The 24,877-nt window shown below is 40.5% G+C and overlaps 1 protein-coding gene across 9 annotated transcripts in view; it reads right to left on the bottom strand.

The window, feature by feature from the left end:
• Ralgapa1 (Ral GTPase activating protein catalytic subunit alpha 1) overlaps positions 1-22,836 on the bottom strand; it is a 233,307-nt gene extending 210,471 nt beyond the window's left edge. For 4 of the 9 annotated variants that reach the window (XR_011372986.1, XM_070026666.1, XM_070026670.1 and 1 more), the window contains exon 1: positions 22,294-22,836. Coding sequence is in view for 8 of the 9 variants with exons in the window: in XM_070026666.1 (XP_069882767.1) it covers positions 22,294-22,399 (106 nt within the window). In the remaining variant the exon portion in view is untranslated. The remainder of the gene's footprint in view (positions 1-22,293) is intronic. The other 5 variants (XM_070026711.1, XM_070026699.1, XM_070026713.1 and 2 more) reach the window with 3 other exon arrangements.
• Positions 22,837-24,877: the final 2,041 nt, after the last annotated feature.

A 24,877-nucleotide genomic window follows, 5' to 3' on the forward strand; every position in this document is an offset into this window, starting at 1 on the left:
AGAAAAGGAGCTGTGGTTCAAGTGGTAGAGCACTAGCCACAGATGAAAAAAGCCAAGTGAGAACATGAGTCAAGAATTCAACCCCATTACCAGTGAACACACAAACATACAGGAACACACACACAGCTGGGCCTCAGTGACTAACACCTATAATCCTACCTACTCAGGAGTCCGACATGTTAGCATGAGGGTTCAAAGCCAGCCCAGGCAGAAAAGACCTCAAGACTCCATCTCCAGTTAACCAGCAATCAGCAATTGGACTAGAGTTATGGCTCAAATGGCACAGCACCAGCCCTGAGCAAAGAAAAGCTGGGCTAGAGCTCAAAACACTAAGAACAAGAGCCAGTATCAAACTCGCGCGCACGCGCGTGTGCGTGTGCACACACACACACACACACACACACACACACACACACACACACACACACACACATACAAATCAAGCAAGGTACAGGTGGCTGGCACCTGTAATCCTAGCTACTCAGGAGGCTGAGCTCTGAGGATCTTGATTCAAAGCCAGCCTGGGCAATAATACCAACAAGATTCTGATCCCTAATTAACAACTAAAAAGCTAGAAGTAGAAATGGAAGTGTGGCTCAAGTGGTAGAGTGTTAGCCTTTAAGCAAAAGAAGCTCAGGGACAGCACCCAAGCCCAGAGTTCATGCCAGCAGTTCAGGACCAGCACCAAAAAAGAAAGGAAGTGGTGGGAAGAAGGGGGGGGAAAGAAAAAGAAAGAAGGAAGAGAGGGAGAAAAGGAGGGAGAAAAGGAGGGATGTGGGAGAGGGAATGGAGGAGTGGAGAGGGAAGGTAGGCAGGTTAGAAAGGAGAAAAATAAGAGACTCCCTATCTTAGCTATAGTAAATTATGCTGCAATAAACATAGTTGTGCTGGTAGCTTTAGTGTGGTCTTGTTTGTAAACATTTGTGTAAATGCCCAAAAGTGGGATTGCTGGGTCATAGGGGAGCTCTATATGGAGTCTTTTGAGGAACCTCCATACTACTTTCCAAAGTGGTTGAACAAGTTTACACTCCCACCAACAATGCAGGAAGGTTCCCTTCTGTCCACATCCCCTCCAGCATCTGTTGTTATTAGAGTTCTTGATTTTTGCCATTCTAACTGGGGTGAGGTGGTATCTTAATGTTGTTTTGATTTGCATTTCTTTTATAGCTAGGGAGGTTGAGCATTTCTTCATGTGTCTATTGGCCATCCTTTCCTCTTCAGAGAAGTTTCTCTTTAAGATATGGAACCAATCCAGATGCCCCTCAGTAGATGAATGGATCAAGAAAATGTGGTATATATACACAATGGAACTCTATGACTCCATCAGAAAGAATGACATTGCCCCATTTGTTAGGAAATGGAAAGGCTTGGAAAAAATTATATTAAGTGAAGTAAGCCAAGCCCAAAGAAACATAGGTCCCATGGTTTCCCTTATTTGCAATATCTAGTATATGTCTGAGTCAAGCAGAAAAGGTCAGATAAGGTGATGTTAGTGAAATGAACCCTAAGATATGTATTCAAATGTTCTTTTTCTTTCATGCGATTGTTTCTAACGCATTTATAAGATTATTTCTTTGTTGCTTTGTATGTCCCTCCCCCACAGTATAACCCCTGCTTTCACTGTATTTGATGTCGATATAATTTGTGGAGGGGAAGGGGAAAAACAAGTCGTTTAAATAAGGATACAGGTGGACCTGTTGCAACAATGAGAAGTACAAGTCGTTATGTCAAAAACGAACTTTACAACTTTGGTGGGGGGGGGGAGGATTGGGTGGGGGGGCAGGGGGTGGATGGGAAGGGCTGGGAAGGGGAAACAAAGGAAGAGGCTACAATGCTTGATAAGAAATGTACTCATTATCTTGCCCATGTAATTGTAACCCCTCTGTACAGTATTTTTTTGGGGGGGTCCGGTTGTGGGGCCTGAACTCTGGGCCTGGGCGCTGTCCCCCAGCCCTTCAGCTCAAGGCTAGTGCTCTACCACTTGAGCCACAGCGCCACTTCCGGCTTTTTTCTTTTTGCTTATGTGGTGCTGAGGAATCGAACCCAAGGCCTCAGGCATGCAAGGCAAGCACTCTACCACTGAGCCACCTTCCCAGCCCTGTACAGTATTTTCACAATAAAAAATAAAATAAAAATTTAAAAAAAGAGACTCCCCCCAGATATGAAAAATCTTAACTGAGAAGCTTTTAGCTATCGGGGTGAGGAAGCTTTTTCCTTACAAGAGCTGATGTTATGAATTTGGGTCTTCATAACATCATTCAAAGTCCATATAATAATTATCAATGCAGGCATAAGGCAACATCAGCAGCCAATGATAAACAGACAGGAAACAAAGATATTTGTCCTATAACATACAAATGATTTCTTAGGTCATAGAGGGCCCAACATCTGGAGTCCAAAATATAAAAGATGTAGGATCCAAATTATTAATCTGATCTGGACAGGACAATAAAATTTTTTAAAAATCAATCTTTCTATAGTAAAGATCAAAAAATCATGATGGTCTCAATAGACAGAAAAAGTTCTTGATAAAACCTAACATTTTTACTTTAACAGGTATTTTAGCTAGGTATATATCTATTGATATATCTATCAATCAGATAGCTATCAAAAATCTATAACATCATGCTAAATGGTAAGACTGACAAAAAATGAACAAGACTAAGATAACCTATATTTACACTGCAGATTGTAAACTAAAAAGCATTATCTCTACTTCTCAAAAAATTTATATACAGAAAATCCTAAGGAATTCACACATTAAAAAAATCTATTAGCAGTAACAGACAAGAACTTGATCAAAATACAAAATCAGTTTCTATAGGTGTGGTTCAAGTAGTAAAAGCACTTGTCTTGACATCAGCAATACTCTGGTTTAATTCCCAGATAGGAAGGAAGGAAGGAAGGAAGGAAGGAAGGAAGGAAGGAAGGAAGGAAGGGAGGGAGGGAGGGAGGGAAATAAGGAGGGGAGGGAGAAAGAGAAGGAAGGCAAAGGGAGGGGAGGGGAAAGGAGAAAAGGAAAGGAAGGAGGAGAGATGAAGGGGAGAAGGGAAAGGAGAAGAAGAGGGAGAAAGGAAAGGGGAAGGAGAAAGGAAAGGGGAGGGAGAAAGGGAATGGGAGGGGGAGAGGAAGGGGAGGAGGGAATGGAAAGAAAGAGAAAGAAGGAGAAAGGGAAAGGAGGGGGAAAGGAAGAGGGAAATTCTGGAAGAGGGAAGGAAACAAAATCAGTTGTTTTTCTATACACTAACAATGAACAATCTAAAATCCAAAAGTGAAAATTTAGCAAATGAAATATAATACTTAAATTGGGGGCTGGGAAGGTGGCTCAGTGGTAGAGTGCTTGCCTTGCATGCATGAGGTCCTGGGTTCAATTCCTCAGCACCACATAAGCAGAAAAGCTGGAAGTGGCCCTGTGGCTCAAGTGGTAGAGCACTAACCTTGAGCTGAAGAGTTGAGGGACAGCGCTCAGGCCCCAAGTTCAGTCCTCACAACCAGCACAAACACACACACACACACACACACAAGCTTAAATTGTCAAAAGAAACACAATACTTGTACACTGAAAACAAGACACTATTGAAAAAAACTAAAGAACAAAACACTGGTATTCATAAATGGGACTTTTTTATTGCAATGGACACTATCAAGTAAACAAAAGGATGGCTGGGAATGTGGCTTAGTGATAGAGTGTTTGCTAGCAAGCATGAAGCTCTAGGTTCTGTTTCTGTACCACATAAACAGAAAAAGTGTGGCTGATGCTGGTGGCTCATGCCTGTAATCCTAGCTACTCAGGAGGCTGAGATCTGAGGATCACAGTTCAAAGCCAGACAGGAAAATCCATGAGACTATCTCCAATAAACCACTCAGGAAACCAGAAATGGCATAGTGGCTCAAGTGGTAGAGTGCTAGCCTTGAGCTGAAGAGCTGAGGGACAGCACCCAGGCCCAGAGTTCAAGCCCCATGACCAACCAAAAAAAGAAAAAGAAAGAAAGAAAGAAAAAACAGAAAACGCTGGAAGTAGCACTGTGGCTGAAATGGTAGAGTGCTAGCCTTGAGCAAAAGAAACTCAGGGACAGTGCCCAGGCCCTGGACACACACACACACACACACACACACACACACACACACACACACACACACACACACACACACACACACACACACACACACACACACACACACACACACACACACACACACACACACACACACACACACACACACCCTCTCTCTCTCTCTCTCTCTCTCTCTCTCTCTCTCACTGGTAGCTCAAACCTTGAATCCTAGCTATTCAAGAAGCTGAGGTCTGAGGATCACAGTTCAAAGCCGGCACAGGCAGGAAAGTCCATGAGACTCTTCAATTAAACACCAAAATAAAATGGAAGTAGAACTGTGGCTCAAGTGGTAGAGTACCAGTCTTGAGTGAAAAAGTCAAGCAAGAGCATGAAGCCCATTCATGTCCCAGTATCAGTGTGTACATGTGTGTTGCACACACATGTACATACACACACAAAAGGAATTTTAAAAATTATAAACTGAGTGATGACAAAGGACAAGCACCTATAATAAATTAAGAACTCTTACAAGTCAGCCAAAAGAATTACAATCCAGTTGAAAATGGGCAAGTAATTTGAATAGGAGTTTCTCCAAAAATAATTCAAAAATAGTCAATAAAAATAGGCACACGTTTCTGTTTATTTCTTGATCCTTTTAGCTCTTCTAACTAATATTGAACTCCTTACTATCTGAGATTGCCTGGTTCCACCTAGCTGAATGAATCTGAAAGGTAAAACTTCTTGAGAAGTAGAATTAATGCAAGTCTGACTGAAGAAACAAAATTTTATTTCTAAGTATAGAAATTTCAAACTCTTATATAGCCAAATAACTGATGTCTACTGTGGCAAATGTACTGTCTTCACTTTTTCAAAGACAAGCTAACCATTTGTTTAAGCACTATTACAGAATAAATCATCCTTTTTTAATTCAGCAATCAAATGAGTGTAACCAAAATAAAGCACTATTTTCTGTCCATATCTAAAATAGATTATTTCTTAAATCAGAGAATAACTTCTCTAACATTTAAAACATTCCTAAAAAGCTAAACATATGCTATCTAGGAGTTTAATACACAAAACAGAAAACAGGCAGACATATTTTCTATATACAGTCTTCTCAAAATCCAATTAAGTATCAAGAAAATAGGATTTCTTGTATATTATAAAAATTCTGAGAGAAATACTATTACACTTGGAAAAGAAAGTACATATTAAGTCAACAGAAGATAAATGCAAACCTAGTCAGAATGGAGAAAGTCAGTTCTCAGCATACTAAACAGATTGTACTCTTCAAACTAGCTATAAAGGACCAACCTTTCATCTTTGTTTTCCAGTTCCAACTCATCAGCAACCAAAGCTTTATAATAAATGAATAAATAGGAAATAAAGCAGTTGGAATTATGTAAGCCCATACGTCCACTTAGTGAATCACATTTGGATACCACAGCACTGTCAAAACAAGGTGAACTCAACATACAATGTTTAAGTATAGAAACGAAGTATAAGACTTACCATGGACAGTAACTAACACCAGTCTTCAGAGTATATTGTCATAGCAATAGTATTGATTGTAGGACAGAATAACCTTATAGTGTTAGCAAACCTGAGAAATCTATTCCTACAAATCCATTCCTATTGCTACAAATTCATCAATAAAACCAGGATTTCAAAAAATAGAATGATGCAGAAAAGAAGTGTCATCACCATGGACTTAAATTCTCATTAAAATCCCAGCCTCTTGGAAACAGTAAAATCATGATTCAAGACCAGCCAAGGAAAAAAAGAACCTATCACAAAGAAAGCCAGTTGAAATGGTGCATTCCTGTAATTCCTACAGGTAGAGGTAGGAAGATTGCAAGCTGAAGACAGCCCTATCTAAAAAATAACTAATATCTGAAAAAATAACAGCAAAAAGGTCTATGAGTATGGCTTAAGGTGTAGGAAGTTTGCCTAGCCAGCTTAAGGCCTTGAGTTCAAAAACTCTAGTACCAAAAGAAAAAAATTTAAATCTGTTTTTAATCAAATCTTGTAAAGAGATACCTTTGCACCAGTATCTCCCCAAACACCTATTCCTTTCTGTGCTGGTCTTGAGGCTTGAACGCCCTATCCTCCAGCTTTCTTTGCTCAAGGCTAGCATTATACCCATTTGAGCCTCACCTCCATTTCTAGCTTCTTTTGTTAGCCTGGGCTGGCTTAAAAAACTGTCATCTCAGCCTCCTGAGTAGCTAGGATTATAGATGCAAGCCACCAGCGCCCAGCTCTGGTTGTTTTGGGGTTTTTTTGTTTGTTTCATTTGGGTTTTGGTTTTTTGAGACAAGGTCTTATTACTATGTAAGACCTTGGGATGGTGCCACTAAGCCTGGGTACACTCATTCTTTTCTACTTGCCTTCCTATTAAAACAAAATCTTGTAGTTTGAAGTTTGCTTATTGTTTTAAAAGCCTACTGTCCTACATCTATATCTGTGCTATTACAATGAATTTCACCCAAACTGAACTTCCTTCACTTCAACTTACTGAAACTTGAAAGAATATTAACCTTTCAAGACTCAACTCAAATGTCCCAGTCAGTATGAAGCATTCTCAAGGTATTCATTTAAATATTATTTTTAATTGTGTGTGTTATACTATTTCACATATAGCATATGACATTCTTTATTATACCATCAACTCCTTTACTCCTCTGAATTACCCAAAGTACGACAGTTACCCAAATGCTTGTTAGATCCATCATTTTTTAAATTTTGAAGTAATAGACATAAACACAGATGGCTATTTTCCTTAAACCTACTTGGTAAGAAATGATGCTTATTAAAAAAAAAATGGCTTACAATAACAACCTACTTGCCTTTAGAAGACCCTAAGAACCATGATGGCAAAGGAAAAATAACTGGGAACCAGGAAACTACTGACTTAAAAGAATTCAGAAAAAGACACATTTTGATAACACTACCACACCTCTTACCCTATTCTATTTGGGGTGTGGGTGGAGAGGAAAAGGGCTATAATTGCTAAGTGACTTCCTAACATTCATTTGAAATAAAATACCAACAATAAAGTTTATTTCCTTTCATTCAATTTCCTTTGTTTTCTAGCAAGTAACTTTGCTATTTTCTAAGTTACTCAATTTTTTTTTGAGGAAGAACATAAGTAGAGTTTTATATTAGGGACTGTGTTTGCTTCATAAGCAGCTTATAGTTGAATCATGCCTCCAGACCTTTCTTTTTAATTTTTTTGTCAGTTGTAGGGCTTGAACTCAGGGCCTGGGCTCTGACGCTAAGCCCTTTCACTTAAGGCTAGTGCTCTACCTCTTTGAGATACAATGCTACTTCCATTTTTTTGAGTGGTTAACTGGAGATAAGAGGACTTTTCTGCCCAGGCTGGCTTTGAACCGTGATCCGCAGATCTCAGCCATGAGTAGCTAGGATTATAGGTGTGAGCCACCAGCACCCTGCTTTAGTTTTTTTTTCTTTAGTTATTTTTATATAGTCTTATGTGTTTTTGCCTGGACTATATCCAATCTATGCTTCCACATAAATGAGACCATAGACATTCAGAATACCTAGTCTGGTGACTGAATCAACAAGCCTCCCAAACTCCACCTCCCAACTAGCTAGTTTTATAAATGTGAGCCACCAAAAGTACTACTCAATTTTTACTAGATTAGAAACTAAAGTACAAAGTGTAGAAATGAATAGACATAAGATACAGGAGATTTTTGTCCAACTTACTTTTGTACAAAAGAGTCCAATACTATTTTTCCACCCAGAGCTAGGCAGGCACAACATGCAGGACAGTTTGCAATCCAAACTGTCCCTCCTCCTACCTAGTTAAGGAGTTAGGCTCTAAGAACATTTGATTACCAAGTTTAGAAAGGGGGCATTTTTTCATTCCTATCAAAGGTTTACTTTTTTTTCTCATTATGGCTGGCTGGGAGTGGGATAGCTGGAGGAGGTTGATGAGGCCAGTGAAAAGCTACCACTAACATTTCTATTAACTCCATTGATAAAGAGTTCTCTTTTTTTTTCCCAGTAAGGGGGGGGAGGGGTGTTGTTCTTTCCCACTTATTTCAAATGATGCTCTGAGGTAAAATTTTAAAAAAATTATCAAGACCTAAGAAAAGAAACATCTAATCATATGCCATAATACAACAGCATCACTATGCCCTTTTGTCTAACTGCCTGCCATTTTGCTTTAATGGTGTTCTAATAAAGTGTTGTTTCTCCTTTAAAAAATTTAATTTTCTTTGTCTGAGACTGGGACTTCAACAGCATCTACCTGATGCTTTTGCTCAATGGCAAGAGATCTGCCAATTGAACCATACCTCCAACCCCCAAAAATTAAATTTTTGCAAGAATAATTCTTACTTCCAAGTCTATTATAAAAATATTTAGGCTGGAAATGTGGCTTAGTGGTAGAGTGCTTGCCTAGCATGCATGAAGCTCTGGGTTCAATTCCTCAGTACCATATAAACAGAAAAAGCCAGAAACGGCACTATGAAAAAAAAAAAAAAAAAAAGAAACGGCACTGTGGCTCAAGTGGTAGAGCACTAGCCTTGAGCAAAACAAGCTCAGGGACAGTGCCCAGATCCTAAGTTCAAGCCCCAGAACCAGTTTAAAAAAAAAAAATTTAAGGGGCTAGGAAGGTGGCTCAGTGGTAGAGCGCTTGCCTTGCATGCCTGAGGCCCTGGGTTTGATTCCCCAGCACCACATAAGCAAAAAAGAAAACAAAGCCGGAAGTGGCGCTGTGGCTCAAGTGGTAGAGTGGTAGCCTTGAGCTGAAAAGCTGAGGGACAGTGCCCATGCCCAGAGTTCAGGCCCCACAACCAGACCCCAAAAAAAAAAAAAATTAAAAAGACCGACAGACAGACAGACAGACAGACAGATATAATTTTGCTGGGCACTGGTAGCTCAGGCCTGTAATCTATCTATTCAGAAGGCTGAGATCTGAGGATCTCAAAGTCAGCCTAGGCAGGAAAGTCTATGAGACAAACATTTCTCTTTTTAACAAGCAACATACTTGGTAACTACAGTTTATTAACTCCTTCAACATAAGATTTATCTCCCTAACATGGCTAGCTGGTCACAAGCAGCACAGATAATAGTCAAAAGGCAAATAATTATCAACATTATCAACATCATTCAAGAACCTCTGCTCAACATATTCCTTTTGGAGGTATTAGGAACTAAACCTCAGGAGCTTACACTTGTACTCTACCATTAAGCCACACCCTGTAGGTTTTCTCTTTTTTTTCCAGCTAGGGTCTTGTGTTTTTATTTGGGCTGTCCATGGACCAAGATCCTCCTACCTTTACCTCCTGAGTAACTTTGAGATGACAGATATGCATCCCCAAGCCTAGCCTCAACTGAATTCAAAAGGGTTATTAGAGTCCATGAGAAGTTAAAAAAAAAAAGTCATAAAAAAATAACAAATTCTACTGTTACAACATCTCATTCTTTTTGTTTGTTTGTTTGTTTGTCTGCTTGCTAGTTTTTCAATGTTAGGGATGGAATCCAGGGTTTTGCACTCACTAAACATGTGCTCTACATGAACTACGAGCCCAGCACTGATTCAATTTTATCGCATTTATGATTCTAATTAAAAGTCAAGTAATATTTCTAATTCCTCTATAAATCTGGCGTTTGAAATATTTTTTCGTGTACCTTTGCAACAATATTTGAGGTGTCATTACTCTAATTTCATATACAGAAAATTGAAGATCATAAGTGTTGCAAAAATAATATAACTAAAAAGATCATAATCCAATCTTCTGACTTCTTATCCCTGTATTCTCTATTACTCAAGTGTTGTCCTTGGGGATTATTATTTACGATATAAAATTATTTCAGGGATTAACTAAAGTAATACATGTAAATTGCTTGGTCTAAGGCCTGCCACATACAAATGATCGAAAATGTTAACTATTGAAATGGGTACTAGTGGTTCTTGTCTATAATTCTAGCTACTCAGGATACATAGATTTGAGAATCAAGATTTAAAGCCAACCTGGAGAGACAAATCGGTAGAGTGCCGGTCTTGAGCAAAAAAGCTAAACAAGAGCAAGAGGCCTGATTTCAAGACCAGTCCTGGCAAAAAGAAGGAGGAGGAGAGCCGAGTATCGGTGGCTCATGCTTGTAATCCTAGCTACTCAGGAGGCTGATATCTGAGGATCGCAGTTCAAAGCCAGCCTCGGCAGGAAACTCTGTGAGAGTCTTATGTCCAATGAAGCACTCAGAAAACCAGAAGTGTCGCTGTGGCTCAAGTGATAGAGCACTTGCCTTGAGCTGAAGAGCTAAGGACAGCACCCAGAGTTCAAGCCCCACGAACAACAAAAAGAAAAAAAAAAGGAGGAGGAGGAGGAAGATTTATAGATTCAATGTAATAAAAAAAATTAATTTTTTAATTCTATTAAAACACTAGCAAAGCCAGCTGTGATGGTCCATACCTATAATTCCAGCACTCCAGAGGCTTAGGCAGTAGGATTTGGAGTTCAAGATCACCTGAGCTACAAAGGAATAGACCCTGTCCCCCCAAAAAACAAACAAAATTCCAATGATACATGGAGTTTAATCAGTTGATTCTCAAATTCATATGGAAGAACAAATAACCAAAGTGGCTAAGAAACTTGTAATAGTGTCCTGTGATTACAATCAATGAATGACAGTCACAAATTTGGTGGCTTAAAATTTCAAAAGTTTATTCTCTCAAAAGCCTCAAGTATAGAGTCTAAAATCAGTAGTATGGGTTAAAATTCAGACAGTGGCTCTAGGAGATAATCTCTCCTTTTCTCTTCTATCTTACGGTAGTTGTTGGCATTACTTAGCTTCTATAACAAAGTCCCATCTTCAGGGCAAACATTTTTAAATTTTTTTCTACTCTTGCTTCATTCTTTCTCCTTTGTGTCCATAAAGTTAATTTTTTTAATAATGGAGGTAAAAGTGGATGATGAGAATTATACTTTGGGGCCATTCCACCACACTTTCAAGCTAACATGTTGTTGGGTTCATCAGTATATGAATTTTCTAAAATTATTATGTATGAGATGATAAAAATTTCAATGATGGGGGAAGATTATCTGGGTATTATCTTCCATAGGGCCACAAATAGTCTTCAATTAACATCTTAGTTTTTGTGTTCACCTGCTTTTCTGTTTTATATAGTATAAACTAGTTTCTAAGTCTTCTGTCCCTACAGGTACTTAAAACCACTCAAGTTTCTTTCTGAGCAAAAAGTGTTATAATAGTCCATGACAAGTTAAAAAAAAAAAAGACATAAAAAAAGAACTGACTTTCATGGTTTTCTGTTTGTTTTTGTCATTGCCAACTAGTTGCTCAAAACTCAGAACAATTCTACTTTCCTCATATCTACCATACTTATTCATGAGCTGAACAGTCTTTTAATGAATACCTATTATAAAGCAGGGTACTATGCTGATTCCAGAAATATAAAAAGATGTCTTTTTGCCCTGGTGAGCCAAAGTCTTTTCTGTCAAACTAAAGTGTTTCTGTCTTGCATATTGATACAATTTTTTTTGGTATTGATATATCCTGGAATTATTTGCTTTTGACTATTATCTGTGCTGCTTATGATCAGCTAGGCATGTTAGGGAGATAAATTTTATGTTGCAGGACTTAATAAACTGTAATTACCAGAGTGTTACTTGTTTCAAGAAGAGAACTCTTAGGGGATCCAAATAGGGAAAGAAGAAATAAAACTCTTCCTCTTTGCAGATGACATGATCTTGTATTTAAAGAATCCCATAGACTCCACTCCCAAATTACTCAAGCTGATTCAAAACTTTGGCAAAGTAGCAGGTTATAAAATTAACCCCCAAAAATCAATGGCTTTTCTGTATGCCAACAATGAGAAAAGTGTGGCTAAAATTAGGAAAGCAACTCCATTTGTAATAGCCCCACAAAAAATAAAATACCTAGGAATTAACTTAACTAAAGAAGTGAAGGACCTCTATGATGAAAACTTTAAAATCTTGAAAAAGGAAATCAACACAGAACTTAAAAAATGGCAAAACCTCCCATGCTCCTGGATTGGAAAGATTAACATCGTGAAAATGGCAATACTTCCCAAGGCTATCTACAAATTCAACGTGATACCTATCAAAATTCCACCCTCATTCTTCAAGGAAATAGAAGAGGCAATCCAAAAATTCATATGGAACAATAAAAGACCCCGAATAGCAAAAACGCTCCTCAACGGAAAGAACACTGCTGGAGGAATATCAATACCAAATTTCAAACTCTACTATAAAGCCATAGTAATCAAAACAGCTTGGTATTGGCATAAGAACAGACCTCAGGACCAATGGAATAGAATTGAAAACCCAGAAATGAACCTACAGACCTATAGCCATCTAATCTTTGATAAGGGAGCTAAAACAATAGAATGGAAGAAAGACAGCCTCTTCAGTAAATGGTGCTGGCAAAATTGGTTAACTACATGTAGAAAACTAAAGCTAGATCCTTATATATCACCCTGCACCAGAATCAACTCCAAATGGATCAAAGACCTTGAACTCAAAGCAGACACTCTGAAAACATTACAGGATGGAATAGGAGAAACCCTAGGTCTCCTTGGCTCAGGCCGAAATTTTCTGAATAGAGACCCGGAAACACAACAAATCAAAGAAAGGTTGGACAAATGGGATTGCATAAGGTTGCAGAGCTTCTGCAGGGCAAATGACATAGCTAGCAAGATCAATAGAAAGCCCACCGATTGGGAGAAGATCTTTACTAGCCATACAACGGACAAGGGTCTCATATCTAAAATATACTTGGAACTCAAAAAATTAAACCACCCAACAACAAATCCTCAAAGAAACAACTGCCCAATAAATAAGTGGGCGAAAGACTTAAAGAGAAGCTTCTCTGAAGAAGAAAGAAGGATGGCCAATAGACACATGAAGAAATGTTCAACATCCCTAGCCATAAAAGAAATGCAAATCAAAACAACATTGAGATATCACCTCACTCCAGTTAGAACAGCAAAAATCAAGAACTCTAACAACAACAGATGCTGGAGGGGATGTGGACAGAAGGGAACCTTACTTCATTGTTGGTGGGAATGTAAACTTTTTCAACCACTTTGGAAAGCAGTATGGAGGTTCCTCAAAAGACTTCACATAGAACTCCCCTATGACCCAGCAATCCCACTTTTGGGCATTTACCCTAATGTGTACAAAAAAGACCACACTAAAGCTACCAGCACAACTATGTTTATTGCAGCATTATTTACCATAGCTAAGATATGGAACCAACCCAGATGCCCCTCAGTAGATGAATGGATCAAGAAAATGTGGTATATATACACAATGGAATTCTATGCCTCCATCAGAAAGAATGACATTGCCCCATTTGTTAGGAAATGGAAAGGCTTGGAAAAAATTATATTAAGTGAAGTAAGCCAGGCCCAAAGAAACATAGGTCCCATGGTCTCCCTTATTTGCAATATCTAGTATAGGTATGAGTCAAGCGGAAAAGGTCAGATAAAGTGATGTCAGGAAAACGAACCCTTAAATATGTATTTTAATGTTTTTGTTTCTTTCATGCATGTGTTTCTAACGCATTTATAAGATTATTTCTTTGTTGCTTTGTATGTCCCTCCCCCACAGTGTAACCCCCGCTTTCACTATATTTGATGTCAGTATAACATGTGGAGGAGATGGGGACAAACAAGTCGTTTAAGGATTCAGGTGGACCTGTTGCAACAATGAGAAGTACAAAATGTCATGTCAAAACCAGCTTTACAATGTCGGTGGGGGGGGAGGGGGGTATGATTGGGTGGGGGGGAGGGGGGAGGCTGGGAAGGGAGGTGAACGGTAAACAAAGGAGGAGGCTGCAATGCTTGGTAAGAAATGTATGCATTATACTGCCCATGTAATTGTAACCCCTCTGTACAGTATGTTCTCAAATAAAATATAAAAAAAAAAAGAAGAGAACTCTTTACCAATGGAGTTAATAGAAATGTTAGTGGTAGCTAACTGACCTCATCAACCTCCTCCAACCATCCCACTCCCAGCCAGCCATAATGAGGAAAAAAAAAAAAAAAGCAAACCTTTGATAGGAATGAAAAAAATGCCCCCCTTTCTAACCTTGGTAAGGCAAGGTACTTAGAATGTGAGCCTAACTCCAAACTATCCTGCATGATGTGACTGCCTAGCTCTGGGCAGAATAACAGTATTGCACCCTTTTGTACAAAAGTAATTGCCTGGACAAAAATCTCCCGTATCTAATGTCTATTCATTTCTGACACTGGAGAGTCATGCAGTTCTAACACTGGGGAGGTCATAAGATCTGGGCATGCAAATATTTACCTTGTAAGAAAAGAACCACATTGGTAACATTAACTATGTATAATATAGATTTCCAGGATTAGAAGTTTCCAGGCAGTAAGAGTGTTAGAAAAGCAGTCATCAGCAAAGGCACAAGCATCACAGAAAATTATTTCTAGTTCAGTATTAAAGTGTAGAGTTCCAAAGTGAAGTAACAAAAGGTTACAGTAGAAAAGAAAATGTTGTAAGATTCAAAAGTTCAAGACAGGAATGGGACATACAAGGGTCTAGAGTGGATGTGTCAGAGCTAAAAGTTCAGAGTGCAAGGGAGGGAAATCTAGGGGAGGAGAGGTGTAGTTATTAGTAAACATACAGGCATTTGAAACTCCAAGGGCAATTTACCCAACAATAGTATGTAGTTAAAAGAGACTATGAGGACAGAATCCTGGATCATCACTGAAGGGAGAATTTGGTTACATAAGAAAAGCCTGTGGCTCATGCCTTTAATCCTAGCTTCTCAGGAGGCTGAGTCTGAGGATTGCAGTTCAAAGCCAGCCCGGGCAGGAAAGAAGTGGTGCAGTGCCTCAAGTGGTAAGAGCTCGCCTTGAGCTGAAGAGCTGAGGGACAGTGCCAGGCCCAGAGTTCAAGACCCAGGACAGACAAAACAAAAAACAAAAAAATAGAAGATGGGAGAAAGAATTCACAAGTGGGAATATATCAAATAAAAGAGTTCCTGCAGATCAAAAGAAACGGTCACCAGCACCATCAGACAACCCAAAAAATTAAAACCAAGCAGAAGATCAAGTCAGAAATCAGTGAATTTTTTTAAAACAAACACAAAAATATAGAAGATGGGAACAAGAAGTGACAAGTGGGAATATATCAAATTAAAGAGTTTCTGAAGAGCAAAAAAAAAAATTACCATCACCAACAGACAACTCACAGAATTGGAGAAACTTTTTAAATTGTGAAAAATAGCTATCCAACAGATAAAAGATAAAATATCCAGAAAACACAAAGACATTTTTTTTAAAAATTAAACAGCAAAATAACAAATAACCTAAATAATGGTCATATAAGTTAGTTCTCAGAAGAAACACAAATGGCTGATATATGAAATATTCAACATCCTTAGTCATAAAGGAAATGCAAATAAAGCCACACTAAAATTCCATCTCATACCAATCAGAATGGCAACATCAAGAAAACCAACAAGCACTGGGAAGGTGGCTCAGTGGTAGAGCGCTTGCCTTGCATGCATGAGGCCCTGGGTTCGATTCTTCAGCACCACATAAACAAAAAGAAAAAAGGTGCAAATGGTGCTGTGGCTCAAGTGGTAGAGTGCTAGCCTTGAGCTGAAGAGCTGAGGGACAGTGCCCAGGCCCAGAGTTCAGGCCCCACGACAGGACCCCGAAAAAAAAAAGTAAACCAACAAGCCGGGCACTGATGGCTCCTAGCTACACAATAGACTGAGATCTAAAGATCATCATTCAAAGCCAGCTGGGGCTGGAAAGTCCATGAGACCCTTATCTCCAATTAACCACCCCAAAACCAGAAGTAGAGCTGTGGCTCAAAGTGACAGAGCACTAGCCTTGAGTGTAAAAGTGTTCAGGGAAAGAGCTCAAGCCTTGAGTTAAAGTCCCATGACCAACAAAAAAAGAAAGAGAGAAGGAGGGGTGGGACAGAGAGAGAGAAGCAGGGAGGGAGGGAGGGAAAGAGGAAGGGAAGAGAGGGAGGAAGGCAAGGAAGGGAGGGAAGGAAAGAAAGGGAAGGAAGGGCAGAAAAGAGAGGAAGGAAGGAAGCAAGGAAGGAAGGAAGGAAGGAAGGAAGGAAGGAAGGAAGGAAGGAAGGAAGGAAGGAAGGAAGGAAGGAAGGAAGGAAGGTGCTGTCAAGGATGCAGGGAAAAAAATAAACCTTATAAATACATTGCTAGTGGAAATGTAAACTAGAGCAACCATATCAGTATTGGGTGTATATATATCAGAAGGAGAGCAAATCAACATACCAGAAAGACATCTACATGCAGCACTCTTCACAATAGTCAAATGACAGTATCAGCTGAGATGCACAACAACAGACAGAGATGTGAGATACACATATACATATATAAATACACACACACACAATTGGGGTTAGGCAGATCAAAAACAGTGTAAATATATTATATGCAACTATGATATGCAACAATACTTGTTGACATAGTTTGGGAAAGGTGGACAGGAAATGATGGAGTGACATTGATTGGAATGCATTGCTAAACATGTGTGGAAAGGTAACAATAAAATTCCACCTGTACAATTAGTGTACGCTAATTAAAAAAACAAAAAGGAGCTTAAGATCCATGTCACCCCAATCAGAAAGGCAGGCATCAAGAAAACAAACAACACATGCTAGCAAGGATGCTAGTAGGGGGAGGAATCCTTATACACTGCTGTTGGGAATATAATCACTAGGGAAATCAGTATGGAGGTTCCTCAAAAAATAAAAACAGACCTCCTACATGGCCCCACCAAACAATTATTGGGCATATATCTGAAGAACAGTAAATCAATACACAAGAAAGACAAGTGATAAAATCAATTTAGGTGCCCAACAACAAATGAATGGACAAAAAAGGTGTTATATATGTAATACACATATTGTGTACATATGTGTGTATATTTATATATAACACCATCTTAAACAGCCAGAAAGAAAACGTTTATGTCATTTTGTCATTTGCAAGAAAATAGATACAACTGGAAGACATCATATTGAGTGAGACAAGACAAAGATCAAAAGACAAAAAACAGGGCTGGGCACCAGTGGCTCACACCTATAATCCTAAATACTCAAGAAGCTGAGATTTGAGGATCATGGCTCAAAGCCAGACTAAGCAGGTGAGGCCATGAGACTCTTTTCTCCAATTAACCACCAAAAGACCAGAAATGGAGGTGTGGTTCTAGTGGCAGATTATGAGCCTTGGGCCAAAAATGCTTGGGGATAGTGCCTAGGCCTTGAGTTCAAGTCCCAGGACCAGCACCAAAAAAACAAACAAAAAATATATACATATACACACACACACACATAATATTTTTACTCATGTGTAAGCTATAAAAACATACACATTAATGGATATGTGTGTTTGTATATATGGATAAGCACAAAACAGTCTAAGGGACTACTTAGAAGGAGAAGGGAAAAGGGGGAAAGATAGAGAAGTATATAGGGGAAAAAAGCATAAAGAATTTTAGTGAAAGCTGTTGGTCAACAGGGGAAATAAAGAGTAGGGTATAGAGAAACAGTTCTGTTAAGAAGTGGGTACTTGTAGCGGGGCACCAGGGGCTCACCCATCTAAGCCTTCTCAGGAGACTGAGATATGAAGATGGGGGCTCAAAGCCAGACCAGGCATGAAAGTCCATGAGACTTTTATCTGCAATATACTACTCAGAAAAAGCCAGAAATGTTGCTATGGCTCAAGTGGTAGAGCATAGTCTTGAACACAAAGAAGCTCAGAAACAGCACGTAAGCCCAGAGTTCAAGCCCCTGGATTGGCTAAAAAAATAAAGAATAAAGAAGTGAGTACTTGTGAGGAGGAGGAGAGCTAATAATGTTGAAAGAGAATGCACACAGTTCAAATACACTGTGGCATGTATGATAATAAAACAATGAAACCAGGCTGGGAAGTTGGCTCAATGGTAGAGTGCTTGCCTTGCAAGCATGAGGCTCTGGGTTCGATTCCTCAGCACCACATAAGCAAAAAGAAAAAAGCCAGAAGTGGTGCTGTGGCTCAAGTGGTAGGGTGCTAGCCTTGAGCTGAAGAGCTGAGGAACGGCCCCCAGGACCGACAAAAAAATTAAATTAAAAAAAAATGAAGTCTGCTGAAATTGTTTTAGTAAGAGGGAAAGAAGCTAGGGAGTAGGACAGAGAAAGGGAGATTGATTGGAATATATTTTATACATGTGTAGAAATGTCACAATGAAATTCCTCTTTATAGCTAATAAAAATGGTAAAAAAAAAAATTAATAAAACCAAAACATGGTTCATTTAGAAAATCAGTGATAAGCTTCTAATTAGATTGACCAGGGTAAGAAAGAAAACTGCTAATACCATGAATGAGAGGAATGGAATCACCCAGGTTTCCACCTCTGAGGAGGTAGCCCAGTAGAGTCATTGCCTGGCATTTGTTAAGTACTGAGTTCAAGCCTCAGCACCTTCTCCCCCACAAAAAAGGAGTGTTTCTTTCTAAGAAATCTATCAAAAAGATTTATCACTTCTGTACTTGTATTCTGTGCCATCGTGGAGATTATATCCAGTTTAATAAGGCCAGGCAAAAGGCAGGTTAAGAGCTGGGTGGAAGCATTCCAGATAGGGGGAAAAAGTTAAACTGACTTTATTTGAAGACAACGTGATTCTCTATGCTAGGAGGGAAAAAAAGTTGGCAAGTCACATATTTGCTGTTTTAAAAAACCAACAAAACTTGTATTTAAGAGCAAGATCTGGGTTTGATTCAGAGTATCACCAAAAGAAAAAACAAAAAACAAAACACCTGGATGGGAAGGGGAAACAAAGGAGGAGGCTACAATGCTTGATAAGAAATGTACTCATTATCTTGCCCATGTAATTGTAACCCCTCTGTACAGTATTTTCACAATGAAAATAAAAAAATTTTAAAAAAACACCTGAATCTAGAGTACATAAAGAACTTTCCAAACTGATTAAGAAAGCAAACTCAATTTAAACAAAAATGATTTGAACAGAAATTTTGTAGGAAAGGATAGTCAGCATTGTTAAGACAATAAGAAAATACTAATTACAGTTGCTGAAATTAAGAAAAACCTAGCTACACAGAATGGTGTGGTATAGTGGAAGTGCACATATGGAAGGTGTGTGTGCGTGCGTGTGCGTGCGTGTGCGTGTGCGTGTGTGTGTGTGTGTGTGTGTCACCAGAACTGAGGCTTAAACTTAGGTCCGGGGTGCTATCTTTAGCTTTTTCCATTGAAGGTTAGCTAACATTCTATCGTTGGAGATGCAACTCCACTTCCAGCTTTTGGTGGTTAACTGGAGATAAAAGTCTCATGGACTTTTCTGCCCAGGCTGGCTTTGAACAGCAATCCTCAAACCTTAGCTTCCTGAGCAGCTAGGATTACAAGTGTAAGCCACGGACTCCTGGCTGCAACAATTTTTTAAATTTTTTTTTGGTGGTGCTAGAAATTGTAATCAGGGCCTCAAAACACTCTACCACTTGAATCACGCCTACAATTCCAATTTGGCAGTGTTTTTCTTCTTTTAAAGATTTTTATTAGCATGTATTAGTTGCGCAAGTTTTCATTGTGACATTTCTATAACAACTTTAACAGCACCTAACATACTAGAAGATGCCCGTAACACTTCTCCCCTGTTGTGAAAAATAATCTCCAGGGCAGGAGTATAGATTAGGTGGTAGGGCACTTGACTAACAAGAGGCCCTGGGTTTAATCCCCAGTAGGGCCAAAAGAGAAAAAAAAAAATGTCTACAGACATTATCAATTATCTCCTGTTGGGTAAAATATCCCTGACTGGGAACTACTGTTCTGAAACTACTCAAATGTAGTATCTATGTACCGACTACCTCTACTCACAGGGCAACTAGTCACAAAACAGAATAGCTAACATTTTAACATTTTTAAGAATATTACAAATACGTGTTATATAGTTTTTGAACTCCATACATTACTGAGAGCAAAAGGATATCACAAGTATGTGTTATATAATTTTTTTAGCTCCATACATTACTGAAGAATAAAGCTATTTTCAAACTAAGGAAGCAAAGTCCTATAAAATATCTGACGTATGACATCTAAATACAGTCCATGTCTCTCAGATGAAAAAAAAAAACTTTATGCCAAAGAACTATATATAAATTATTTCTTAATTGTGGCAGTTAATGTAGGAAATCTCAATGCTTCTTGGAACTCAACTTTATAACTGCATTTACATACCCTATTGCATCTCCCAAGTAAGTGTCAAATTCCACTGTGTCCAATTTCAAATTGCCATTATCAATAACAGATACATTCGAACACTAACTTTCTGTGTCCCACTCTCTCTTTTTTTTTTTGATCTGGTCGTGGGGCCTGAACTCTGGGCCTGGGCACTGTCCCTCAGCTCTTCAGCTCAAGGCTAACACTCTACCACTTGAGCCACAGCGCCATTTCCAGCTTTTATCTGCTTATGAGATGCTGAGGAATCGAACCCAGGGCCTCATGCATGAGAGGCAAGCGCTCTACCACTGAGCCAGACCCTTGTGTCCCACTCCACCAAATCTTATCTTCCAAATTTAACTTTAAAGGAGAAAAAAATAACAACATCATAATCTCTATTTTTAACTGGACTTTTTTTGGATTGCTAGTCCAGCTTCAATTGTTTTCTTACTATACCACAGGAATAAATACAAGTTACTTGCAATACAGATCTGCTATCATAAGTGAAGGAAGAGGTTAAAAAAAAATCTAAGCTCCTTTTGACTCAGACTCCTGAGGACTACTTCACCTTCCCAACCTTCAACTTTCTCATTCGAAAAAATTAAATTTAAATAAATTGGAGACTATATATATATATATATACTTCTACAGTTATTTTAAAGACTAATTATGAAAATTTCTGTGAAACACCATGTAAATAGTGAGGCACCAGACAAATATTGGGTACTATAGGTTGAATGAGTAACAGTACAGTAAAAAAAAAAATGCGCTTAGAATATAAAGAACTTATATTACTTCACACAACACTTACGCATTAGAAACACAGCTTGAGATGATAAATTCTGAATTCGGATCAGGCTCTAAACTCAGTTATGACATTAACACTATATTCAACACAGCTGGACTTAACTTTCCTTTTCGCCTCAAATTTCTACCCCAGAAAAAAAGCCAAACTGGACGCCGGTGGCTCACACCTGTAATCCTAGTTACTCAGGAGGCTGAGATCTGAGGATCGAGATTCAAAGCCAGCCAGTGCAGAAAAGCCCGTGAGACTCTTAATTTCCAATCAACCACCAGAAAACCCCAAGTGGAGCTGTGGCTCAAAGTAGTGAAGTCTAGAAAAGCTCAGGGACAGCACCCAAGCGGTGAGTTCAAGCCCCACGACTGACAAAACGAAAAAAAAAAAAAAGTCAATTACTGAAGCGAAGTTTCCAGAAGTATTATTTTATCACTTATCAGCCCAATATATGGCGTCCCAAAGTTGCATGTAACGTTATATTCTAAATCAGAGGTTTATCAGGAAACAGGTTGGGCAGCAAATGGTAGGGGAAAATTGTAATTAAGAGAGAATTCTATACCATTCCGGAAAAAGCAAAGGTAACAGTACCTTTGCTTTCAATAATTAATTATAGTTTCTTTCTAAATGCCAGTAATGAAATGCTAGGTCATTAACACAAGGGCGGGGCTCGGGTCCCCACCAGTTTTGGGGAACCACCCACTTCCCAAAGAGGTGCGACTGCTTCCTCCAGGCCTGCCAAGAAACTTGAAAGATGAGGAATTATATACACATATATATAATATATACACACAGTCTGTGAAAGGCTTTGACTTTTTCTTTCCACTTGGCAGAGGTGACAGTAGTCATCAGCCAACACGTCCCACAAACACCGTCACCCCAAGTCTCAAAGACACAAGTTTTTCAGGGTAATTCTATATACATATTTCGATATATTTTTTAATGAATCCAGATGATTCACTCAACTCTGAGTTATTCTTGTGTTTCTGGTCATGAGTTTTTTTTGTCAACTGCCAAGTTTGTCCCTTCTCCAAATCCTCGGCCCTGCCGCGCGTCTCGGCCCAGGCGACGACGCTTCGTCCTCCGCCCGCCCCCCCCCCCCCCCGCCCCGGCCCCGGCCCCGGCCCCGGCCCCGGCCCGCGCCGGGTCCCGACGCCAGCCCCGGTCTCCGAGGAAAGCCAGGCCTCGGCGGCCCCCCGCTCGCCACCGCCGCTCACCGATGACGATGCGCAGGTGCTTGAGGCGGGTCAGCGCGTCCTTCTTGGAGTCCAGCACCTTCTGGGTGGACTTCTTCACGTCCCCGTGCGGCTTCTTGGAGAACATCCTGCCGCCGCCACGGCCAGCTCCGCTTGTCCTCCCGGCCCGGGTTCTGACGGCAGAGGTGGAGGGAGGAAGAGAGGGAGGGAGGGAGAGGGCGGGAAGAGCCTAGCCCGAGCAGCTCGTGCCCTCCCCGGCCTCACGGGCCCTGGCCGGGGCCGCCGCCGCCGCCCGCCTCGCGCCGCAGCTCCGAGGAACCTCCCGCTCTGGCTCCAATATGGCGGATCCCCTGTCCCGGCCCTGCACCGAAGCGAGGGAGGCCCGTGCGAGCCCGGCCGCCGCCGCCTGCCTCCAGCCGCCGCCGCTCGCCGCCACAGGCCGGGGCCCCCCGGACCTAGAGCCGCGGAGGAGGAGCTCCCGGCGGCCGCCGACACCGCCGCTCCGCTCCGCTTTCCCTGAGGCCCCCTTAAGGTGAAAGCTTCCTTAGCAGCTTAGACCCTGCAGACGCCTAAGCCCGGGCGCGGAGTCTGGTGATGGGTTTTCACGACTCTGCCGTCAGTGACGGGCGGTCTCCATGGCAACCGTCTTCTGGCGTCACGGCTGTTGACGTCATGCCAACGTGAGATCATCCCTGGCGCTACTTGCTGGGTTTTTCCGGCGTAAGACACCAAAGGAGAGGCCTAAGGAACGTCAAGGAAAGTTATTTGCCTCAGGCCCCTTGGTAAACAGATGGTCCTTAGCCATACACCCAGGAAGGTATGGTTTCCATTAAAAAGGTCCGTGAAGGCCTGGCACTGGTGGCTCATGCCTGTAATCCTAGCCACTCAGGAAGCTGAGATCTGAGGATCGCAGTTCAAAGCCAGCCCGGGCAGGAAAGTCCTGAGACTCTTATCTCCAATGAACCACCAGAAAGCCGGAAGTGACACTGTGGCTCCATTGGTAGAGCGCTGGCCTTGAGCTGAGGGACAGCGCCCAGGCCCACAGTTCAAGCCCCACGACCCACCAAGTCCGTGAAGGACCTAAATTAGCTCAGACCAACTTAGGAAGGTAAGGCTAACACATACAAGCAGGTGTGTGACACATGCTTGCTGCCATTTCTGAGAGTCAGATGTCCCATCAATTCATTTGGATTTTGTTTAAAGGACTTTAATGTGTTTTTCATAGTGATGATTAGCAGTTTACTGTAGTTTAGTTATTAAAATATGTTCTTTTGCTTAAAATTATCTTCCACGTGGCTAAGAAAAGAAGGAAAAAACGAGAGCGAGAGAGAGAAAGGGTTGGAAGCATGACTCAGTTGGTAGAACATCAGCCAATGAGCAAAAGGATCAGGTACTTAGTTCAATTCCAGGTCTCAGATGGAAGGAAGGAAGGAAGGAAGGAAGGAAGAAAAGAGAGGAAGGGGGAGCAACATGAATCTTGTACAAATAAGTGGGTTCTGCTAGAAATAGATTATAAAAGAAAGAAAAAAGCCATGGGCTGGCAGCTCACACCTATAATCCTAGATTCTTATAAGACTGAAAATTGAAGCTCAAAGTCTGAATCCACCCTGGGCAAGAAAAATCCATGAGATTCTTTTTTTTTTGGTCGGTAGTGGGACTTGAACTCTGGGCCTGGGCGCTGTCCTTCAGCTCTTCAGCTCAAGGCGAGCGCTCTACCACTTGAGCTACAGCGCCACTTCCGGTTTTCTGGTGGTTTATTGGAGATAGGAGTCTCACGGTCTCTCCTGCCCGGGCTGGCTTTGAACCGCGATCCTCAGATCTCAGCCTCCTGAGTAGCTAGGATTACAGGCGTGAGCCACCAGCGCCCAGCAAAGGGTTGGTTTTTTTTTTTTGTTTGTTTGTTTGGGTTTTTTTTTAACTGTATTTTTTTTGTCTTTTCTTTTTTGGTACTGGGGATCGAACCCAGGACGTTGCACTTGCTAGGCAAGCGCTTTGCCACTGAGCTACATCCCAGCCCCCATGAGATTCTTATCTCCAATTAATCACCAAAAAGCTGGAAGGGGAGCCCTGATTCAGTAGTAGAGAGCTAACCTTGCCCCAAAAAACTAACAACAGCCCAGGACCAGAGGAGGGAGGGGAGGGAGAGAGAGAGGACTGAAAACTAGAAAATTTCAAAGGCAATTTTTTTCAATTTTTTTATTGTAAAGATGCTGTACAGAGGGGTTACAGTTACATAAGTAAGGTAATGAGTGCATTTCTTGTCGAACATTGTTACCCACTCCATTTTTCTCCAACTATGCCCTCCCTCACTCACTCAAGTTGTAAAGTTCATTTCCAACATGGTGTCCTGTGAGTGTGATTGTTACATTGGGTCATCCTTTTCCTTGTTTCACCATTTTGTTATTCCCTTCCCTTCCCTTCCCCAAATCAGATAAACATATATGCAAGATGCAAGGTACCCAGAGATGCAGAGTGCCAGAATCAAAGACAGTGATTGCCAGGGATACACTAAAGGAAAAAGAAAAATGAAATAAAAGGAAAGAGCTTGATGCAGTATATTGACAACAACAAAGTCACCAAACAAAAACATACCTATTGTTTCCTA

The sequence above is a fragment of the Dipodomys merriami genome, unplaced genomic scaffold (assembly GCF_024711535.1).
Source record: "Dipodomys merriami isolate MVZ:Mamm:240054 unplaced genomic scaffold, mDipMer1.0.p SCAF_1, whole genome shotgun sequence".
Taxonomy (NCBI): Eukaryota; Metazoa; Chordata; class Mammalia; order Rodentia; family Heteromyidae; genus Dipodomys; species Dipodomys merriami.